General features: G+C 47.5%; 1 protein-coding gene across 15 annotated transcripts in view; it reads left to right on the top strand.

Moving 5' to 3' along the window:
* Nucleotides 1-16,418, top strand: part of MICAL2 (microtubule associated monooxygenase, calponin and LIM domain containing 2) — a 235,354-nt gene that overhangs the window by 35,491 nt on the left and 183,445 nt on the right. For 13 of the 15 annotated variants that reach the window (XR_009693648.1, XR_009693647.1, XR_009693653.1 and 10 more), the window contains exon 3: nt 13,261-13,601. Coding sequence is in view for 11 of the 15 variants with exons in the window: in XM_061147566.1 (XP_061003549.1) it covers nt 13,338-13,601 (264 nt within the window). In the remaining 4 variants the exon portion in view is untranslated. The remainder of the gene's footprint in view (nt 1-13,260; nt 13,602-16,418) is intronic. The other 2 variants (XM_061147602.1, XM_061147593.1) reach the window with 1 other exon arrangement.

The following is a 16,418-nucleotide window of genomic DNA, read 5'->3' as shown; positions in this document are numbered from 1 at the left end:
CTCTCCAGGCCACACGTGGGTCATTCAATCTCCCATCTCTCTGTCCACACATCTTGCTACCCATCTCTGTGTAACTCTTACCTATAATCATTATAAGAATTGATTCCCTGAATGGACTGTGATGACAGCATTCTGTTAGTACTATGAGGCCAGACTTTGCTTCAGATGATGGGTAAGATTTGAGCAGGGGTGGGAGGAAGAAGGCTGAGACTGGATGTGAAGCATCAAATAGCCCAGTCTGTCTGATGCAGCCACAGAGGAGCCCTAATACCTTTGGGAACTGAGCCTAATGGGAAATGGGGACTGCATGGAGTAGGCTGATGAGACCATCAGGGGAGTTGGGACTTACACAAGGTGGTGTAGGAAGTCCTGAGAGCTTTGTGAACAGAGCAGGGTGGTGCTGGTCAGATGGGAAGGGGAAGATGGGGAGTGGAGGCTAGTTAGGAGGCTTCCATGATAATTCTGGTGGTGGTTAGAGAGAAAGGGCGGTCACAGTTCATGTCACTATGTAACCTAAATGTTGTGGCTGCTCTTGATTGGATTTTCCCAACCAGCAGTGGTTACTAAGCGGTTACTATTGCCAGAGGCACAGGCGCCTGGCCCTAGATGTGCAATCTCTGGCATCAGACAGTTCACAGTCCACTGAGGCAGGCAGACCCAAAAGCAGTTCACACAATAGTCTGTTTGCAATGATCACTGGAACCTCCATGGAGTACAGCGTGGGAAAACAAGGTGTGGGGAAGCCAAGGGAAGACTTCAAAGAACAGTGCAGCCAAGGATACTGCCTAGCCTGGCGTCACTGAGTTTTATCCCTCATGTAATGCAATGGGATAAGGACTGTTATTATCTCCATTTTATGGATGAGGAAACTGAGGTTCAAAGAAGTTAGGTGACTCATCCAGCCTCACACACCTAGTAAGTGGTGGGTCAGGTTTGTAATAAGTCTGCCTGACTCCAGAATCTACCTTGGGACCCCTCCGACATTCTGCTGCCTTTAATGTTTCAGTCCTAAAGCCGACTGGGTTTTTACTAAGTGAACAGAGTCTGGATAAACTGTCTGGATGGAGCAACCAGCATAAGCAAAGGTGCAGGGAGGGTAGCCTGAAAGATGTCAGTTTGTCAGGGAGCTGCAGATGGCTTAGCAAGTCTGGACTCAGAGGGGATGGGGACATGGTGAGGAGACAGGCTGGAGAGCAGGCAAGGGGCAAATCATGAAGGGGGCTTTTGTCTTGCTCTGCTAAGATGTTTGGTTCTCACCCTGAAGACAGTTAAGGAGTTGATGAAGGATTTGAAATAGGAACAGGACCTGACCAAGCGTGTGTTTCTGGTGGAAGGATCCCTCTGGCAGCAGCTCAAGAGAGAGGCTGGTGGATTGGAGGGAGCAAGCAGGAAAGGTGCTTATGAGGAATTTCTGAGAGTTCAGGTGACTGGCTGGCTCCTCAAGATGAGGGAAAGGGAACAGAGAAAGTGACTCCAGGGGTTTGGTGTGAGAGTCTGAGTGCAGATGATGCCATTCACTGAGGATGGGGATGCAGGGAGGTGAGGGCAGAAGGAAAACCGACCACATGTGAGGTCTCTGTAAGATAGTCAGGGGGAGTGTGTAACTGGTAGTTTAATACAGCCCTGGAAAGCAGCTCAAGGTTGACAGTGGGTCATCGGGATGTAAAGTGTGGGAGTGTTGAGAATGAGAGGGGTGGTGAAGTTTAGAACCTTGGGAGATTTCAGGAACATTCAGAGAAAGAAATGTGTCTGCAGTAGACTGAAGATGGGAGAGACCATGAGCAAGATAAAGTCCGGTAAGTGACAACTGGATTTAGTGACAGAGTTGATGTTGACCTTGGGCATGATGCCTGGAGTGGGCTATGTGTATGAGTGGGAATGAGATTCTGGAAGATTAAACGGTAAATGAGGTGAGGAAGTGGATATCGCCAGGCTAGGCTCTACTACAGAAGAAACCTAGGCTGTGAAGGGAAGGGGGAGGGTACCATTTTGTTTTGTCCAATATGAGCAAGTATAGATCAAATTCTCATTGAGTTTGTGCACATTTTTGAGACTGACTTTGCACTGATAAATTCACACCTCAGAAAAATATCAAAAAAACTTTTGTCAGGCAATGAATTCTTTTTTCTCTATTTGGTTTGAAAAATGGCACAATTCTTCAAAATGAGGGGCCTTTGGAAGACAGACCCCATGAGACATAGCTGGGTTTTGAGCTTCTGGGGCCGGGACTGCTCTGCGGTCATCCTGGGCTCCTGGGTACAGCGTGTGTAGAGCGAGCAGGCGTTGTTGAGAAATCCTTTTCAAGTTCACTTTTCCATGACTTCTGTGCCGCCTCCCCAGCATTCTTCTCTATTCTCCAGACTAATTACTAGGGTTGCAGTTCCCGAGGCCTGAACTCAGCTGTCCAGACACAGAGGCTCACCTGGGAAGTGACTTTAAGGGTGTGCTAGGCAAAGACTTGGTGGAAAATATCCTTTAACTGTCCCACCTCAGCTTAACGTAGCTTAAGGGGAGATGATCGCCCTCACTGTCTATGTGAACGTGCCCCAGTTTCTGCTGTGATTTGGCTTGGCTACCTCGGGGTGGTGGGAGTCATCCCTGGGCAGTGGGCTGGAGTGACGCTAGATAAGCACACCCAAGCCCGCCCTGTAAGAGGCACTTTCCTCCGGTTCTCACAGATGTTTGTGACTTGCTCAAGGGAGTGCTAGAGAAGACTCAGAAGTCCACATTCTTTCGACTGCACCACATGGGTTTCTGGGTACTCAGGACCTGAGGGCTCAGGGTTGTTGAAACCAAGGAAATGACTAGCCTATCCATCCTAATCTCGTGTCTTATTACAGGGAAGGATGTGGATTTTCACCACAGGGTACAAATGTGTGGGGAGAGGTGCTTAAGTGAGGGGTGGTCAGCCATATTTCTGGGACGGGTCAAGCAACTTTTCCAGGGTATAGAGAGCCTAATGAAAGGGAAGGTAGAAAACGCCAGAAATAGTTGTTTGGAAGTCAGCCTACAACAGTGTTGGTGACAAGAGGGAGGTTAATGCCCATGTGATCAACCTTCTTACTGGGAGGGGGTGCTTTCTGACCCAGGCTTAATTTGACATACCCGGTGTGCTATGGTTTACCTACTGGATTAGTTGGTACTTCCTGTCTAAAAGATACAGCCTTGATTCTCAGTGTCTTCACAGGCTTCAGGTTTATTTCTCACATGTGTGAGGTCCAAATGTTCTTGGTTATAGAGGGTTTTTCTCCCAGTGGGCATCAGTGGGCCTAGCTCCTCCTTCTTGTGGCCTTGCCGTCTTGCACATGTGATTTTCAAGGCTGCTGCACTCGGACAGATGTGGAAAGAGCCTACAGACGTGGAACCTCACCATGAGAGGTTCTCATGGGTGGGTCCTAGAAGTTGTGTGTATCTCTTCTGCTCACATTCCATCACCTTGAACTGGTCATGTGGGCTCACACAGCTTCAAGGAAGGGCCCAGGAGCAAGGAGAAATATGTCTGGTGATCAGCTGGCCTATCTCTGCCACACCCACCCAGGATAGAAAGTTACCCCTCGGCTGACATTTTATCGTTGTATTCATCACTGTTATCCAAAACAGCATCGAGATCTCATTACGAGAGATCCTAGCATTTGGAGTTTGGTGAAAGAAGGGGCGTATCATGAACCAAAGGGTCTAGACCAGAGACCGTGTCCCTGATGTGGTGTGCGAGGCGGAACTTGGATCCCTCCATCCATTTTGTGTGGGAGCAGTATGGGATGATGGTCACGGATGTGGGCTCTGAACTCGGACTATAGGACTTTAAGGCATAGCTTTTGTTCTTCTGGCTGTGTGACTTTGCCAAGTTGCAAACTTTTCTAATTCTTTGAAAAGTGGGGATAATAAACAGTGTCTCATGATGCCTTGGCTTCTTACAATGATTAACTTCTTTAATACATAGAAAGCTTTACCGTATTGCCTAAAACTTTATAGATGATCATTAAATGTCAACAATTATTATGTTCCCAAAGATTGAACATCTGTTCATTCATTTTTCACATACTGTATAGAAAGGATCTTGTGCTGGGAACTGGGAGTAGGGAAGTGAAAAATTAAGTTCAGCACAGAAAGACTTACTGTGACTGAGCCAAGTACAGGTGCTGTGGAAGGGATCCATTCCATTTAGGGAAGGGGTCAGGGTTAGGGAGGTGGGGAGTGTCTAGAGGAAAAGAGCCTTGAAGGAAGATTAGGAGTTAGTGGGGTAGGGATTGGTTCACATCCATGTGCTTTGCTTAAGAACAGTAAGGGTGGTATATGATATGTCAGACGTACTGTTTTTCTCAAATTGGCAAGCTTCTTTGCCTTGCAGCAAGATTCTGCTAACATGACAAGGATTTGTACCCAGTGTCCCTGAAATTGATGTTAGTCAATGAAAAATGTGTAAAGCTCTGATTTGGAGAGACAGAAGTGTCATCTAGTTACATATCCATTGTCTCCCCTCATTTGAGCCCGATGGCATGTCCACCAGATCTGAACTGATCTAGATGGGCCCTCAGGGAGTCTGTAGGTAATCTGTGTGCTGCAGGGAAGAATGCTCCCTGCTTTCACGGAACGAAGTCTGCTGACTGTTCTGTCCTTGTCCTGTTAGAACACAGGAGTGTTCTCCCCAGGCAAGGGATGGTAGGCTCTGGGAGCGAAGACCAGGGAGCCCCTACCCAGCCTTCTCTGTGCTGTTGATGCAGATTTTACAGGTATTGAGTGGGGAGTAGGTGACGGTGGTGGTGTCCCGGGGAAGGCAGAATAAGAGATAAAAATTTGGAATTTGGCAGGGCTGAACTTCCAAAGGCTTCCTGGAGTCAAATGAGGTTTGGAAGGAAGACTGAAAGATGCCTACATGACTTACAAAAAACCCCAACAACAACAAGAAACTATGCCACTGAGCCAAATAAAAAACAATAGGATTCTTTCACTGTTTATTTTATTACATTTTAACTCAAAAATATTTTTTAAAAAATAGGTTCGTTGTTAATTAGGCCACAGATTCTATACTCTGGCCCTGGGCAGCTCCTACTGGAAGGTGGTGATAGCGGTTTGTTTGTTTTTTAAAGGATTTTATTTTTTTATTGTGGGAGAATATACATGACAAAATTTACTATTGTGGCCATTTTTAAATGTTAGAATTCAGTGGCTTTACATGGTTGTACAATGATCACCACCATCTACCTCTAGAACTTTTTCATCATCTCAAATTGAAGCTCTGTCCCCATTAAACAATAATGCCCGTTTCCCTCTTTCCCCAGCCCCTGGTAACCACCCTTCTACTTTCTGTGTCTATGAATTTGCTTATCTCAGGTACCTCCCACCTCTGGGAGTTTTGAGAAAGGCTAGACTCCTGAAAACTGGCATTTGCACTTGACAGTCCTCGTGGGCAGCCAGTGTGTGATGAAGGAGACTCAGAGCATATGCAGAACAGGCTGCTGAGTTTTTGTTGGTGAAATGGACTCGCTGTATGTGCTGAGATGGGTGTTGTTTTGTCAGCTCCTGGACTGTAACCTAGGGCTTCTCAGGGGGCACTAATGGTAAAGAACCCACCTGCTAATGCAGGAGACCTAAGAGACGCCGGTTCGATCCCTGGGTCGAGAAGTTCTCCTGGAGAAGGAAATGGCAACCCATTCCAGTATTCTTGCCTGGAGAATCCCATGGATAAAGGAGCCTGGTGGACTACAGTCCATAGGGTCGCAAAGAGTCGGACATGACTGAGTGAGCACGTGGACTGTAAGCAGGGAAGCAGGTGTCTGTCTTGTGGAGTTTGGCTGGTCAGGAGTCTGTGGACACAACTGAGATTGTGTCAGAGGTACTGTTTTCCCCCTACCCCAGCATGGCTCTTTGGAAAGGGGCCTGCCTCACTGGACTTGAAGGTCTGTGATCCAGAGAGCAGAAGTGAGAGAGGAATGCAGCCTTGGGGACCTTGTCCCTCACCTGTTGGAATATAAGCCCCTTCATTAAATTAGCAGTGTCAGGACTTCTTACAGGAAGGCCCTTTCTTTTCTGGAGAAAAACAGCACTGCTAGTAAGACTGGAGTCAGATTGGCCAGAGGAAGGGAAGATACATGAGACCAAGACAGTCTAGCCAGGGAGAGAAGACTCTAGGACTTGGGATGTGTATATAGGAGGGAGTTACAAAAGCTGTATGTGCTTCCAGTGGAGAATCTGGGAAATACAGAAAAGTATAGAGCTACAAATAAATCAACTGAAATATCATCATCACACACACACACACACACACACACACACACACACACACACACACACACACACACACACACACACACACACACACACACACACACACACACACACACACACACACACACACACACACACACACACACACACACACACACCATGGCCAGGGATCATGTTTGGCTTGATTCCTTTCTCCTCTGGATATTACTATAAGGAGTTGGAATTGTTGAGCACCTTAATCTGTATCCTGCTCTTTTCACCATGATTTAGGGCATAAGCATTTTCCCCAAGGATTAAATGTCTTCATAAATATTATTTTTAAAAGACTGCCTAATACGTTATTGCTTGGTTGCACCATAACTTAAGAAGCCACACCCCGTGTGACATTTGCAGGCTCTCGGAACCTGAAAGAACTTCAGAGACTACAGAACTCACCCTGTTTAATTTACACAGCGACTTCAGAAAAGGCAGGTTGTATTATTAACATTTCCATCATCATGGCTCATGTCATCTGGTGACTAAGAGCGTGGATTTGGAAGTGAGGTAGAACTGAGCTCCTTTACGGCATGCCCATTCAGCACTTGGCATATGAAGGGGGTTGCTTGCCCCTCTGAATCTGCCTTCTCTTTTGTCAAACAGGGATGGTTAAATGAGATCACGGATGTGAAAGATCTGGGCCAGGGCCTGGCACCCGGTGAGCAGCTGAGCAGTGCAGTTGTTGCTGCTCTGATGAGGCTCAGTCTCCTCATTCCCAGGCCCAAGTTTTGCCTGCCTCACACGTATACACAATACACATACATGCGTATATAAACATTTATGCACATACTTATATATATGCATACATTAACATGAACACATGCATATACATACAGTAACCACACATGGCAAACTTGCCTTGCAGGAAAGTGAGATGATCAAGTTCTGGAATCACCCCCTACCCTCAAAGTCCTTGCTTCTTATAGAGTAGATACAGAGAGACAGCAAGCGAATCACCATACCCTCTAGGCTTCCTGGCACTTTGACTGGTCAGCATATAGCTCTCTGACTCATGGGGGTGGGGGTGGAGGGTTGACCTAGGTCATCCTGGGATCTGTTAGTGTGAGTGGTTCCATGAGGAAATGGACTGAGGTGAGGAAGAGGGAATGTGTGAGGTCATTTCAAGCCAGAGCAGTGGAGTCAACTCACTATTGAAAGACAGTGAGGAGAGTGCTGAGGATGGATGGGCAAGACCACAAGGCCTTGGACTCTCAGAGGAGGAGCAGCACAGAAGGCCAGGGCCTGCAATGGGCCTGGAGTCTCTCTGCTGAGCTCCCCACCTGGGCCAGTGTAGACAGAGGGCAGTGCCCAGGCCCTGCTGCAGGCTAGGCACTTGGGTGGGCTTTCACAGTACCTCTCTTGGATGTGTTTTCATTAGCCTTTCCAGTTGGGGCTCTAGAGAGCGTGTGTAAGAAGACTGCACGTGTGGGTTCAACCTGCATAGAAAGGGCTTTAACTTCCTGTGGGTGATCTCAAGGGCTAAAACCAACAGCGGGGAGAAGCCGTTGGAGAGACAGCATCAATCTTGCTGGAGAGGGACCAAGAGGAATCATCTCACTGAGGCTCTCTTCCTGTCAGTGGAGACAAGGGTGGGGCAGGCTGCCCCAGGAAGCGGTGCGTGCTCGATCTGGGGAGGTGATGGAGGGAAGGCTGGGGACCCCTGGCTGGAAGGAAATTACAAGGGGGCCCTTTCAGCCCCTTCCCAACCTTGGGAGTTGCCCCAGGGTTAGGTTCAAGTTGGTGTGACATGCCCTGGTAGATGGAAATCCAGACCTCCTGGGGCCAGGTGAGAAGATGACGTCTGCAGACATCACCTGTAAAGCAGGTGTTCTGCCTGTGCTGGGCTCTGCAGAGATGTAGTGTGTGAGGATTTCCCATTGTTTTGGCCCTGGCTGCCTCCTGCCTCATCTCAGATGTCAGATCCAAGTAGCCATGCCTGAGGGTCTTCTGTGTGTGAGGTGTAGAGCTGAGGGCTTTAAGTCTTTGCAGCAGCTCTGCGAGTGTATGGGGTGAAAACCTCCCCATCTTTCACTGCTGAGGAAACTGGACCCTGCCCCCATGGCCCCTTGGGGTGGTTAACCTAAGAGTTTGAATAGGGGTTTGGCAGTGGAAATGACAAGAAGGTTTGGTTTTTAGATTGCGTTTGCCTTGAAATGTGTCTGTGAGCCTTGAGGGTGGGGTTGAGGGCTGCCATTTCCTCATTCTGGTTTGAGAGAAGGTTTTGCTCACTGTCTCTTCCAGCTTTCCTTCAGTTTTTCTAGAATTCTATCTTTTATTTATTTATTTGGCTGGGCCATGTCTTAGTTACAGCATGTGAGTTCTTTAGTTGTGATATGTGAACTCTTAGTTACAGCATGTGGAATCTAGTTCCCTGACGAGGGATCGAACTTGGGCCACCTGTATTGGAAGTGTGGAGTCTTAGCCACTGGACCACCAGTGAGGTCCCATCTTTTATACACTGCCTGCTCACACTCTTTGATGCCATTTCACAGGTGATGAGGCCAAAGAACAACAGAGGTGTGGGAGTATACACATGAGTATACTCGTAACTCTTGGGCCAGGAGCTCGTCCCTTATTTTGAGGACTACTCAGGGCTTCTACATAAACCTTGAACTTGTCTCCCAGATGTTAGGGGCTCGAGAGCCCATTACCAGTGCTGGCAATCTGAAACTCTGAGCTTTAATTTGTAACAGCCAGAGGCAGGGAGAAGCAATGGCTTTGTGACTCATGAAGTCACATAGGCAGAACCACAAATAAGGGACTCGTTGGCAAAGACCAAATTGCTTCAAGGCTATTCTTAGAAACTAAAGCATCATGTCTTGTTTCTTCCCAGAAAAAATGCAGAAACCTTTCATATTTCTGAGTAGTTCATTTATTTATATTTCATACCAAACTCCAAAAAGGCAACAACTGGGTAGTGATTGACAAGGAAGGCTAACAAGGGCTATTACCCAGGATCCTCTGGCTTAACTAATCCTGACCTTCTTCTCTGGCGGAAAGAGAAGGGTATCCAGCAAAATACCACACTCCAGTTTCTGGAAACTCAGACTCAAACTTATGGGAGTCCTTCTAAGTCAGCCTTTCTAGTTCATTCACAAAACTACCTTGTACCATGGATGTTTTCAATTCATCATTCAAACTTCTTCATGTGAGGTTCCCCACATTTCATATGGGAACTTAAAATTTAGAAGGGGAGTTAGTTGTCCAAGGTTACACAGCTAGGAAGTGGATTTGAAACCAAATCTTCTGTATCGAAAGCCCATGGCCTCTAATTGTAAAGCATATATAATTGTTTGACCTGGGAAGCTAGTACTGCTGCTTCTGCTGTTAAGTCACATCAGTCGTGTCCGACTCTGTGCGACCCCATAGATGACAGCCCACCAGGCTCCCCGGTCCCTGGGATTCTCCAGGCAAGAACACTGGAGTAGGTTGCCATTTCCTTCTCCAATGCAGGAAAGTGAAAGTGAAGTCACTCAGTCGTGTCTGACTCTTAGCGACCCCATGGACTGCAGGCTACCAGGCTCCTCCATCCATGGGATTTTCCAGGCAAGAGTACTGGAGTGGGGTGCCATTGCCTTCTCCGGAAGCTAGTACTAGTGGTCATCAATTATATTCTCTCCGTTTTGGTATGATGGAGTTTGAGCCATTTGATGAATGGCTCACACCACAAGTGGTGGTCATCACGGAGTCACAGGTGCTAAATACATCACACATGATTGAATTTATTCCTTACCACCCTATGACTTGAGTATTGGTATCCCCATTGAGCAGATGAGAAAGCAGGCTGAGAAATGAGATAACCTTCCAAGGGTCCTGTGGCTAGTGAGTGCCTGAGACCAGACCCACACCTGGGTTTGCCAGACTCCATATATATCCAGATGCTCTTCTGTGAGGAGGCCTACTCCTAGGGGGTGTCAGTCATTCCTAAGATCTTAGACTTAAACTAGAAAATGATTTTAAAGGCTGAAACTAGACTCTCTAGATGCAGGGCGGCAGGGCCGAGGCTGGCACGGGCTATGCGGGGGCTCAGCCCCAGGCAGGGCTTATCTCCTCCTGTCCAGTCATCTCCCTCCACCTCCTCATATCTCCCTCCAGATAGGAGCTAGTTCCTGCAGCTCTCACTCCCACCCACGGCCCTCAACACCACTCTGGCTCTTTCCCTTGGAGCTGTAAAGTTAAGTTGTTCACTTTTCTTTCGGAGGAGGAGAGGAGGCAGCTGGCATTAGGAAGAGGCAGGTTCTTCTAGTTTATAAATTATTCTCTGAGAGTTGGGTCTAGCTTGATAACTCAGAACAGTTCACCATTTTAGACAGGGAGGAGAGGGAGAGTGACTTGGAGAATTGATTTTCAAAGTTGTTTTTTCCAAACTGGGGCATTCCCCAGATTCAGATCAGCTGCAGGTGATGGCTTCAGCATACATCTTCACATCTACCCAGTGCCTCCTTGGGCCAGGTTCTGCCTTCATTCCTGTATCTCACCCTCCACAGCAGCTCTGCAGGCTCTCATACAAAAGGAACAGCTGGGGCTCAGAGTTTATGTGGTTTGTGTGAGGCCAGGTGGGCAGCGAGGGGCCAAGCTGAGCTTTGGATATGGCTTTAAGAGCCCCAAAGCCTGTGGTTTTCCTCTCCACCACCTGCCCATCCCATACTACAGGATTCCGGTGGAATTCAAGTAGCTTTGCAGCTGTCAATTAGCTACTCCAGCCCTTCTTCAATCCCTGGCATAGAAGTGATTCCAAAGATAGATAAAGACTGAGGATGTTAATATGCTCAGAAAAGCAGATAAGTCTTGTTCTCTGTTTATACTCTCTGGGTGGTGAGTCCTGCTCAGGGGAAAAGCTGAGACGCAGGAGGAGGCAAAGTTTATGTGAGTGATACCAATGTGAGCCCTGCAGACACTAAAGGTTCTGACTGATCCACGTGGGAGAGAATCCATGTCTTTTCAGTCCCGGGTAGAGCACAGTGCCAGCTTTTGAAGTTGGTTGAATTTGTTGAGTTGAGGGGACCAGAGGACAGAGGGCTGACTGAAGAATAGAGTTTGGCTGGGTCTGAAGCAGGGAATGTACTATTTTCCCTTCTGCTGAGTCTTGTGCCAGGCCTGTTGGAAGCTCTTGGAGAAAGAGGGACAGGAGGGAGGTGTCCTATGCTGTAGCCCGAGCCATTTCGCCCATCAGATTCTGGGTGTCTGGAGAGCTTGTCTGCCCCCGGCGAGCAGGCCCTCACAGGTGGCGCGCAGCCAGGCTCTGCGTAACATACATGTGTGTGCTTTCCTTCCCCCTGCCCTGCCAGTTTCTTTCCTCGTTGCGCCTGGGCAATCCTCAGCTGCCTCCCTCTCCAGTCCACCCCTGCCGTCTCATCTTCCCAAAGACTTATCTCACCCCGCTGCTCTGTCTGTACCCCACGGCCCACTGGAGAAGCCCAGTCCCCTCTACAGTCTGCCCCCCGACAGCTTGTCATGAGTCCTGAATTCCCAATGCCTTGAACTTGCTGTCATTCTGCAGCCATGCTGGCTCTTTCCAGATCCGTGCCTCTGTATGGTCCATTCCCAAGTCGTCTAGCGAAATCCACCTCATTCCTGGCATCGCAGCGTTTTGGCATTTCCCTGTTGTGGCTCCTCTGGGCTTCTCCAGGCTCTGCTGAGCATCTCCTTCTCTGGGCTTCCGTGTGCCGTGTTCAGTTTTCCAAGCGCTGGCCTGTTGTCTTGTAATCAACTATTTACGGGTCTGCCTTCCTCGCTAGGCCCGTCTCTGTATCCTCCTCTAGCATCTAGGGTGATGTGTGGCCCTTGCTAAGGCACCAGTAGTTATTGCTTAATGAATGAGTAAAGGATTAAGGAAGAAGATAAACACCATCCTCTGCTTTTAGTTTTATAAGGCCAGCCCGCAATCCAGGCGCACCCACAGTGGCGTTTCTGTCTGGAGAGTGGGAAGCTACCCAGCCCGAGGGCTTTGTCTCTGTTTGCTGACCTCCTCCTGCCAGGCCTCTGTCTGGGGGAAGCTTGGTAAGCTCTGTCCTCTGTTTACAGACTCCCTCAAGCCCTCCTGACAGCAGGGCCAGCCCCAGCTCCTCCATGCTCGTTTTCTTGCACCGGCTTCAGATTCTGGAAAAATAGCTAGTGCTTTGGAAAATCAGTCTAATTTATTTTTGTTCCTTTGAAACTTAAATGACTTTCCTAAGAAAATGCCTGAGGTTAGAGTGGTGCAGAGAAGAAAGGATGATGGCCAAAACCCCGGCAAGCTATTTTTTTTTGATGTGAATGAACCTCCATCACATTTTTCTTTCCTTTAGCACTTGTTCCAAATAGCTCCCAGCTTGGGCTTACAAAGCACAGACTCATTTTGTGCATCAGGAGGAGACCCACATGTCTCTCTGTGTTTCTGTATGTCTCATTGAAGTGGATGCTGTCCTTCCTTCCGGCAGACTTGAGAAGTTGCCATTGGTTGTCTGTATAAAGAGAAGATCTGCCCTCTGATAACTAATGAAGGAAGGTGTAAAAGTGTGATATCTAAAGACAGGTGGGATGGTGGTCATGAAATCTAGAGAGCTTTATTTTTTGGGAACTGTGCATTTGTGTCATGTGGTTAGGTTACATTAATATTAGTCAATCAGTTTATGGTACCAAGAATTATAGGTTTTCAGCAGTGTGAAATCTGGGTTTCTGGGTTTGTTTGTTTTCCTTTTGCTAGTTGCTACTTCCAGAACTGTCTGGCTTATGGCAAGATTGACCAGATAATGTTGACATCAGCCAGGGTATGTCTTTGGCAATCTGTAGTTCTTTGCAGCCAGCCAGGGGAGTGGAGTGTCGGGGAGAGAGATTTGCCAGCAAAGCAGCATTGCCAGGTTAGATGCTATGATTATACCTCTCCTGTAGAGTATGTATGGTTGGTATTATGTTTAGTATGTTAGTATCTTAAAGGAATTGTATTTTTACCTCTCTGCACTCTCTCCCCACCCTACTCTCGTCCATGGAGCTCACCTCTGCCTCGATCTACCTTTGCAGGTGTGACGTTTCTCCAGGTACTTCATGGTGTTCTCCTCCACCCTCTCCACATCACTGCTCTGCGTGGCTCCTGAAACATGGGGGAAAATGAGGATGAGAAGCAGACCCAGGCCGGGCAGATATTCGAGAACTTTGTCCAAGCTTCCACATGCAAAGGTACCCTTCAGGCCTTCAACATCCTCACCCGACACCTGGACCTAGACCCTCTGGACCACAGAAACTTTTATTCCAAGCTCAAGTCCAAGGTGACCACCTGGAAGGCCAAGGCCCTGTGGTACAAACTGGACAAGCGTGGGTCCCACAAAGAGTATAAGCGAGGAAAGTCTTGTATGAACACCAAGGTAAGGGAACCCCTGCATAGACGCCTCTTACCCTGTGGGGCATGTGGGCTGGCTTGTTGGGAGGTTAGGAAGCTGTTGTTACTTTGCCATCATAAGGTTCTTAGCAGGTGTGGTTGTGTTTTATTGTTTGACTCAGCCACAGCTTATCTTGGTTGGGGGCTTCTATCCTATCATGGTGGTCTCAGCAATTCTTCTTATGTGCTCTCCGAGACACAGAAAATAAAGGTGTCAAATTGAAAAATATTCTTAACCTAAAAGCTGAGAGCTATGCTTTATTTGGTACGGACTTGTAGGATTTTTCAGGAGACAGCATCTCAAGTAGGAGAGAATTGCTCCAAGGAGGTGAGGAGAGGAGCCAGGTTATATGGAAGTTTTGCAACAAAGGGCAGATAGTCTGAACATCAAGATTATTTCTGAATAAAGCCAGATATCCCAAGTTAAGGAAATCAGTGCTCTTCGAAAATGCAAGAGTCCGGACTCACAGAAATCATTCCTTTGATAACGCACCTCAGCTATCTGGGGCCAGTGTCCTGTTTGTATATCCTGAGTTCCTCAGGGCTCACTGTAGGGAGTGACTGTAGTCCTATAGCTGCTAGATGGCAGGTATTCGTCTCCTTTCTGAGTGCCCTTAAGGCTTACCAGCTGGCACTGGAGGGCTGCAGTTGAGGATGACTTGACACATCCTTGTTTATTGATATGGCACGAAATAGTCCACTCATCAAAGGCATGCTTGATGTTATCCTGCTTCTGCTATTACTACTACCACTACTTCTAGGAGCCATTATTTACCAAGTAGCTTCTCTGGGCCAGGCCCGTTCTGTATGAGGTCTTGTTGAACAGTACAGTAGTCCTTTGGGTCACTTAAGAGATATGGAACCTGCAAAGTCAGTCTCACTTAAGGCCACACAACAAGAAGGCAACCTCAATCTCTCTGATTTTAGGGCTTATGCCCTGAAGTCCCTGGAGAGACATAATTAGAGTTGTGCTCCTCTGGGAACAAACATTTGAGAAAGATCCCCTGACTTTAATTGGCTAAGAAATAGGTCTTTGGTATTTATTACCATTTCCTCCCTCTCTTTCTCTTCCTCTTCACATCTCTGCATTCTCCACCACCCCATCCCCTTCCTCTGCTCAGGCTCACACGTAGGTAACATCAGTGAATCTGTGCCTAGCACCTCATGTCTCTGATAGCTCTGCATCGCCCATCCCCGAATGGGCAGCCAGAAGTCAAGACTTCCCTGGGGGCTGTCAGCTCTGGGCACTGGTCCAGGCTGTATGTTTAGGTTAAAAGCGATCGTGCTGTATTTAGACCTCACAGGAGGTAGCTCGGCCAGAGCCCTTGGAATTCTAGTTGGTGCCAATCCTGGACAAGAGGATTGAACTCTCCATAGAGATCAGAACTGTTGTGTTTTTGTTTTGGTGATGCGGAGCTGTTGAGTCCACCGTGGGATACAGCCACTTTCCCTTGCCCTGGGGAAGACAGCTGCCAAGCTCCTCTGAGCCTGGGACACGCAGACTGGATAGGGTATAGGAGAGCATTTCGTCAGGCGAAGCAACAGTCATTTTAGCTCAGAGCATACTAGCCATCCAGGAAGGGCGTGACCATAACCTGCTAAGCTCCGGCCTGACCCAAGGAGAAGAAAGCTTTAAAGAAAGAAGCGGGGGGGACCAGTATCCTAAGTGCCATCCCCACCCAGCACCTCCTTTCTAGCTGTTATAGCTTCATGGTTCATGGTTCACTGGGCAGCTCATCAGAGTTCTAGGAGTGGGAAACTTTTAACTTACAAAGCATCACCCTTTTCAGTAACCATATATAGCGGTTTCCTTTTTCAAAGGTCCTATGGAAGTTAGGTGGCTAGAGTGCAATATGTTTTCTCAAGGAAGATTTTCAGAACTCTTCTTGTCAGAAAGCAATCAGAAAATGATTCGGCAATCAGATGCCTCAGAAAATGCGTCACCCCGAATACCCAAACAGTTCCTAGCTGCTGGGGACTCTCTTGGGGATCTGAAGACAGACCTTCAGAGGGAGTTGGCCAGCAGAGAGATGGAATGAAGGGGTGACCACCAGGAAGGTGTCCTTCCAAAAATCACTGACTGGTTGCCTAGCTTGTCTGGCCAGCCCCTGTTTTACAAGCTTTGATGGCTTTGAAATGGAGGAGTCCGTACATCTGGTGGTTGGCAGGTCATCAGTGATGTCTAAGATATTAAAACAAAGAGAAAGGACTCATGTCTTTCCTTAGTGATGCTGAGTGGTTCTTGTCCAGGAATTTTTACACCATTCTCAGGAGGAGAAACAAAGACATCAAATGTGGCGGCCCATCTCATAAAAGCTACCTGTTCCTGAATTGTAGAAGGCCTGTTGGAAAATGCACTCAGTGTACAGAAAAAAGAATTCAAACAAAATATTGCTGTTCTTGAGTTTTGTTTGTGGAATTTGAAATTACTCAAATTTAAAATCAATTACTGGACTGTGGAAATAAAGAAAAATGGTTGTGACTATTAGGTGAATTTATTTGCACATTTTAGAAACTCAAACTAACCTAAACAAAACAGGAACTCACATGAACAGGAAGGTCCAGACACTCAAAGTCTTTCCCACCCTCTCTTCTTCCATCTAAATATCTCTTAGATATTTTGCTCTGTCTTGGCTCCATTCTTCCCTCCTGCAAACAAGTTTTCTCCATGTTGCTAGCCTCTTATTCATATCTTGATAGCTCTGTGACTCAAAAGACCTTTGTCTTCCTGCTCAATATGGAAAATAAAATCTCAGGCAAGGATTTCAGTTAGCTTACCTTTGGGCCAGTTATTGAGGCCAAA

The sequence above is a fragment of the Dama dama genome, chromosome 1 (assembly GCF_033118175.1).
Source record: "Dama dama isolate Ldn47 chromosome 1, ASM3311817v1, whole genome shotgun sequence".
NCBI lineage: Eukaryota > Metazoa > Chordata > Mammalia > Artiodactyla > Cervidae > Dama > Dama dama.
This window is presented reverse-complemented; position numbering and strand designations above follow the sequence as displayed.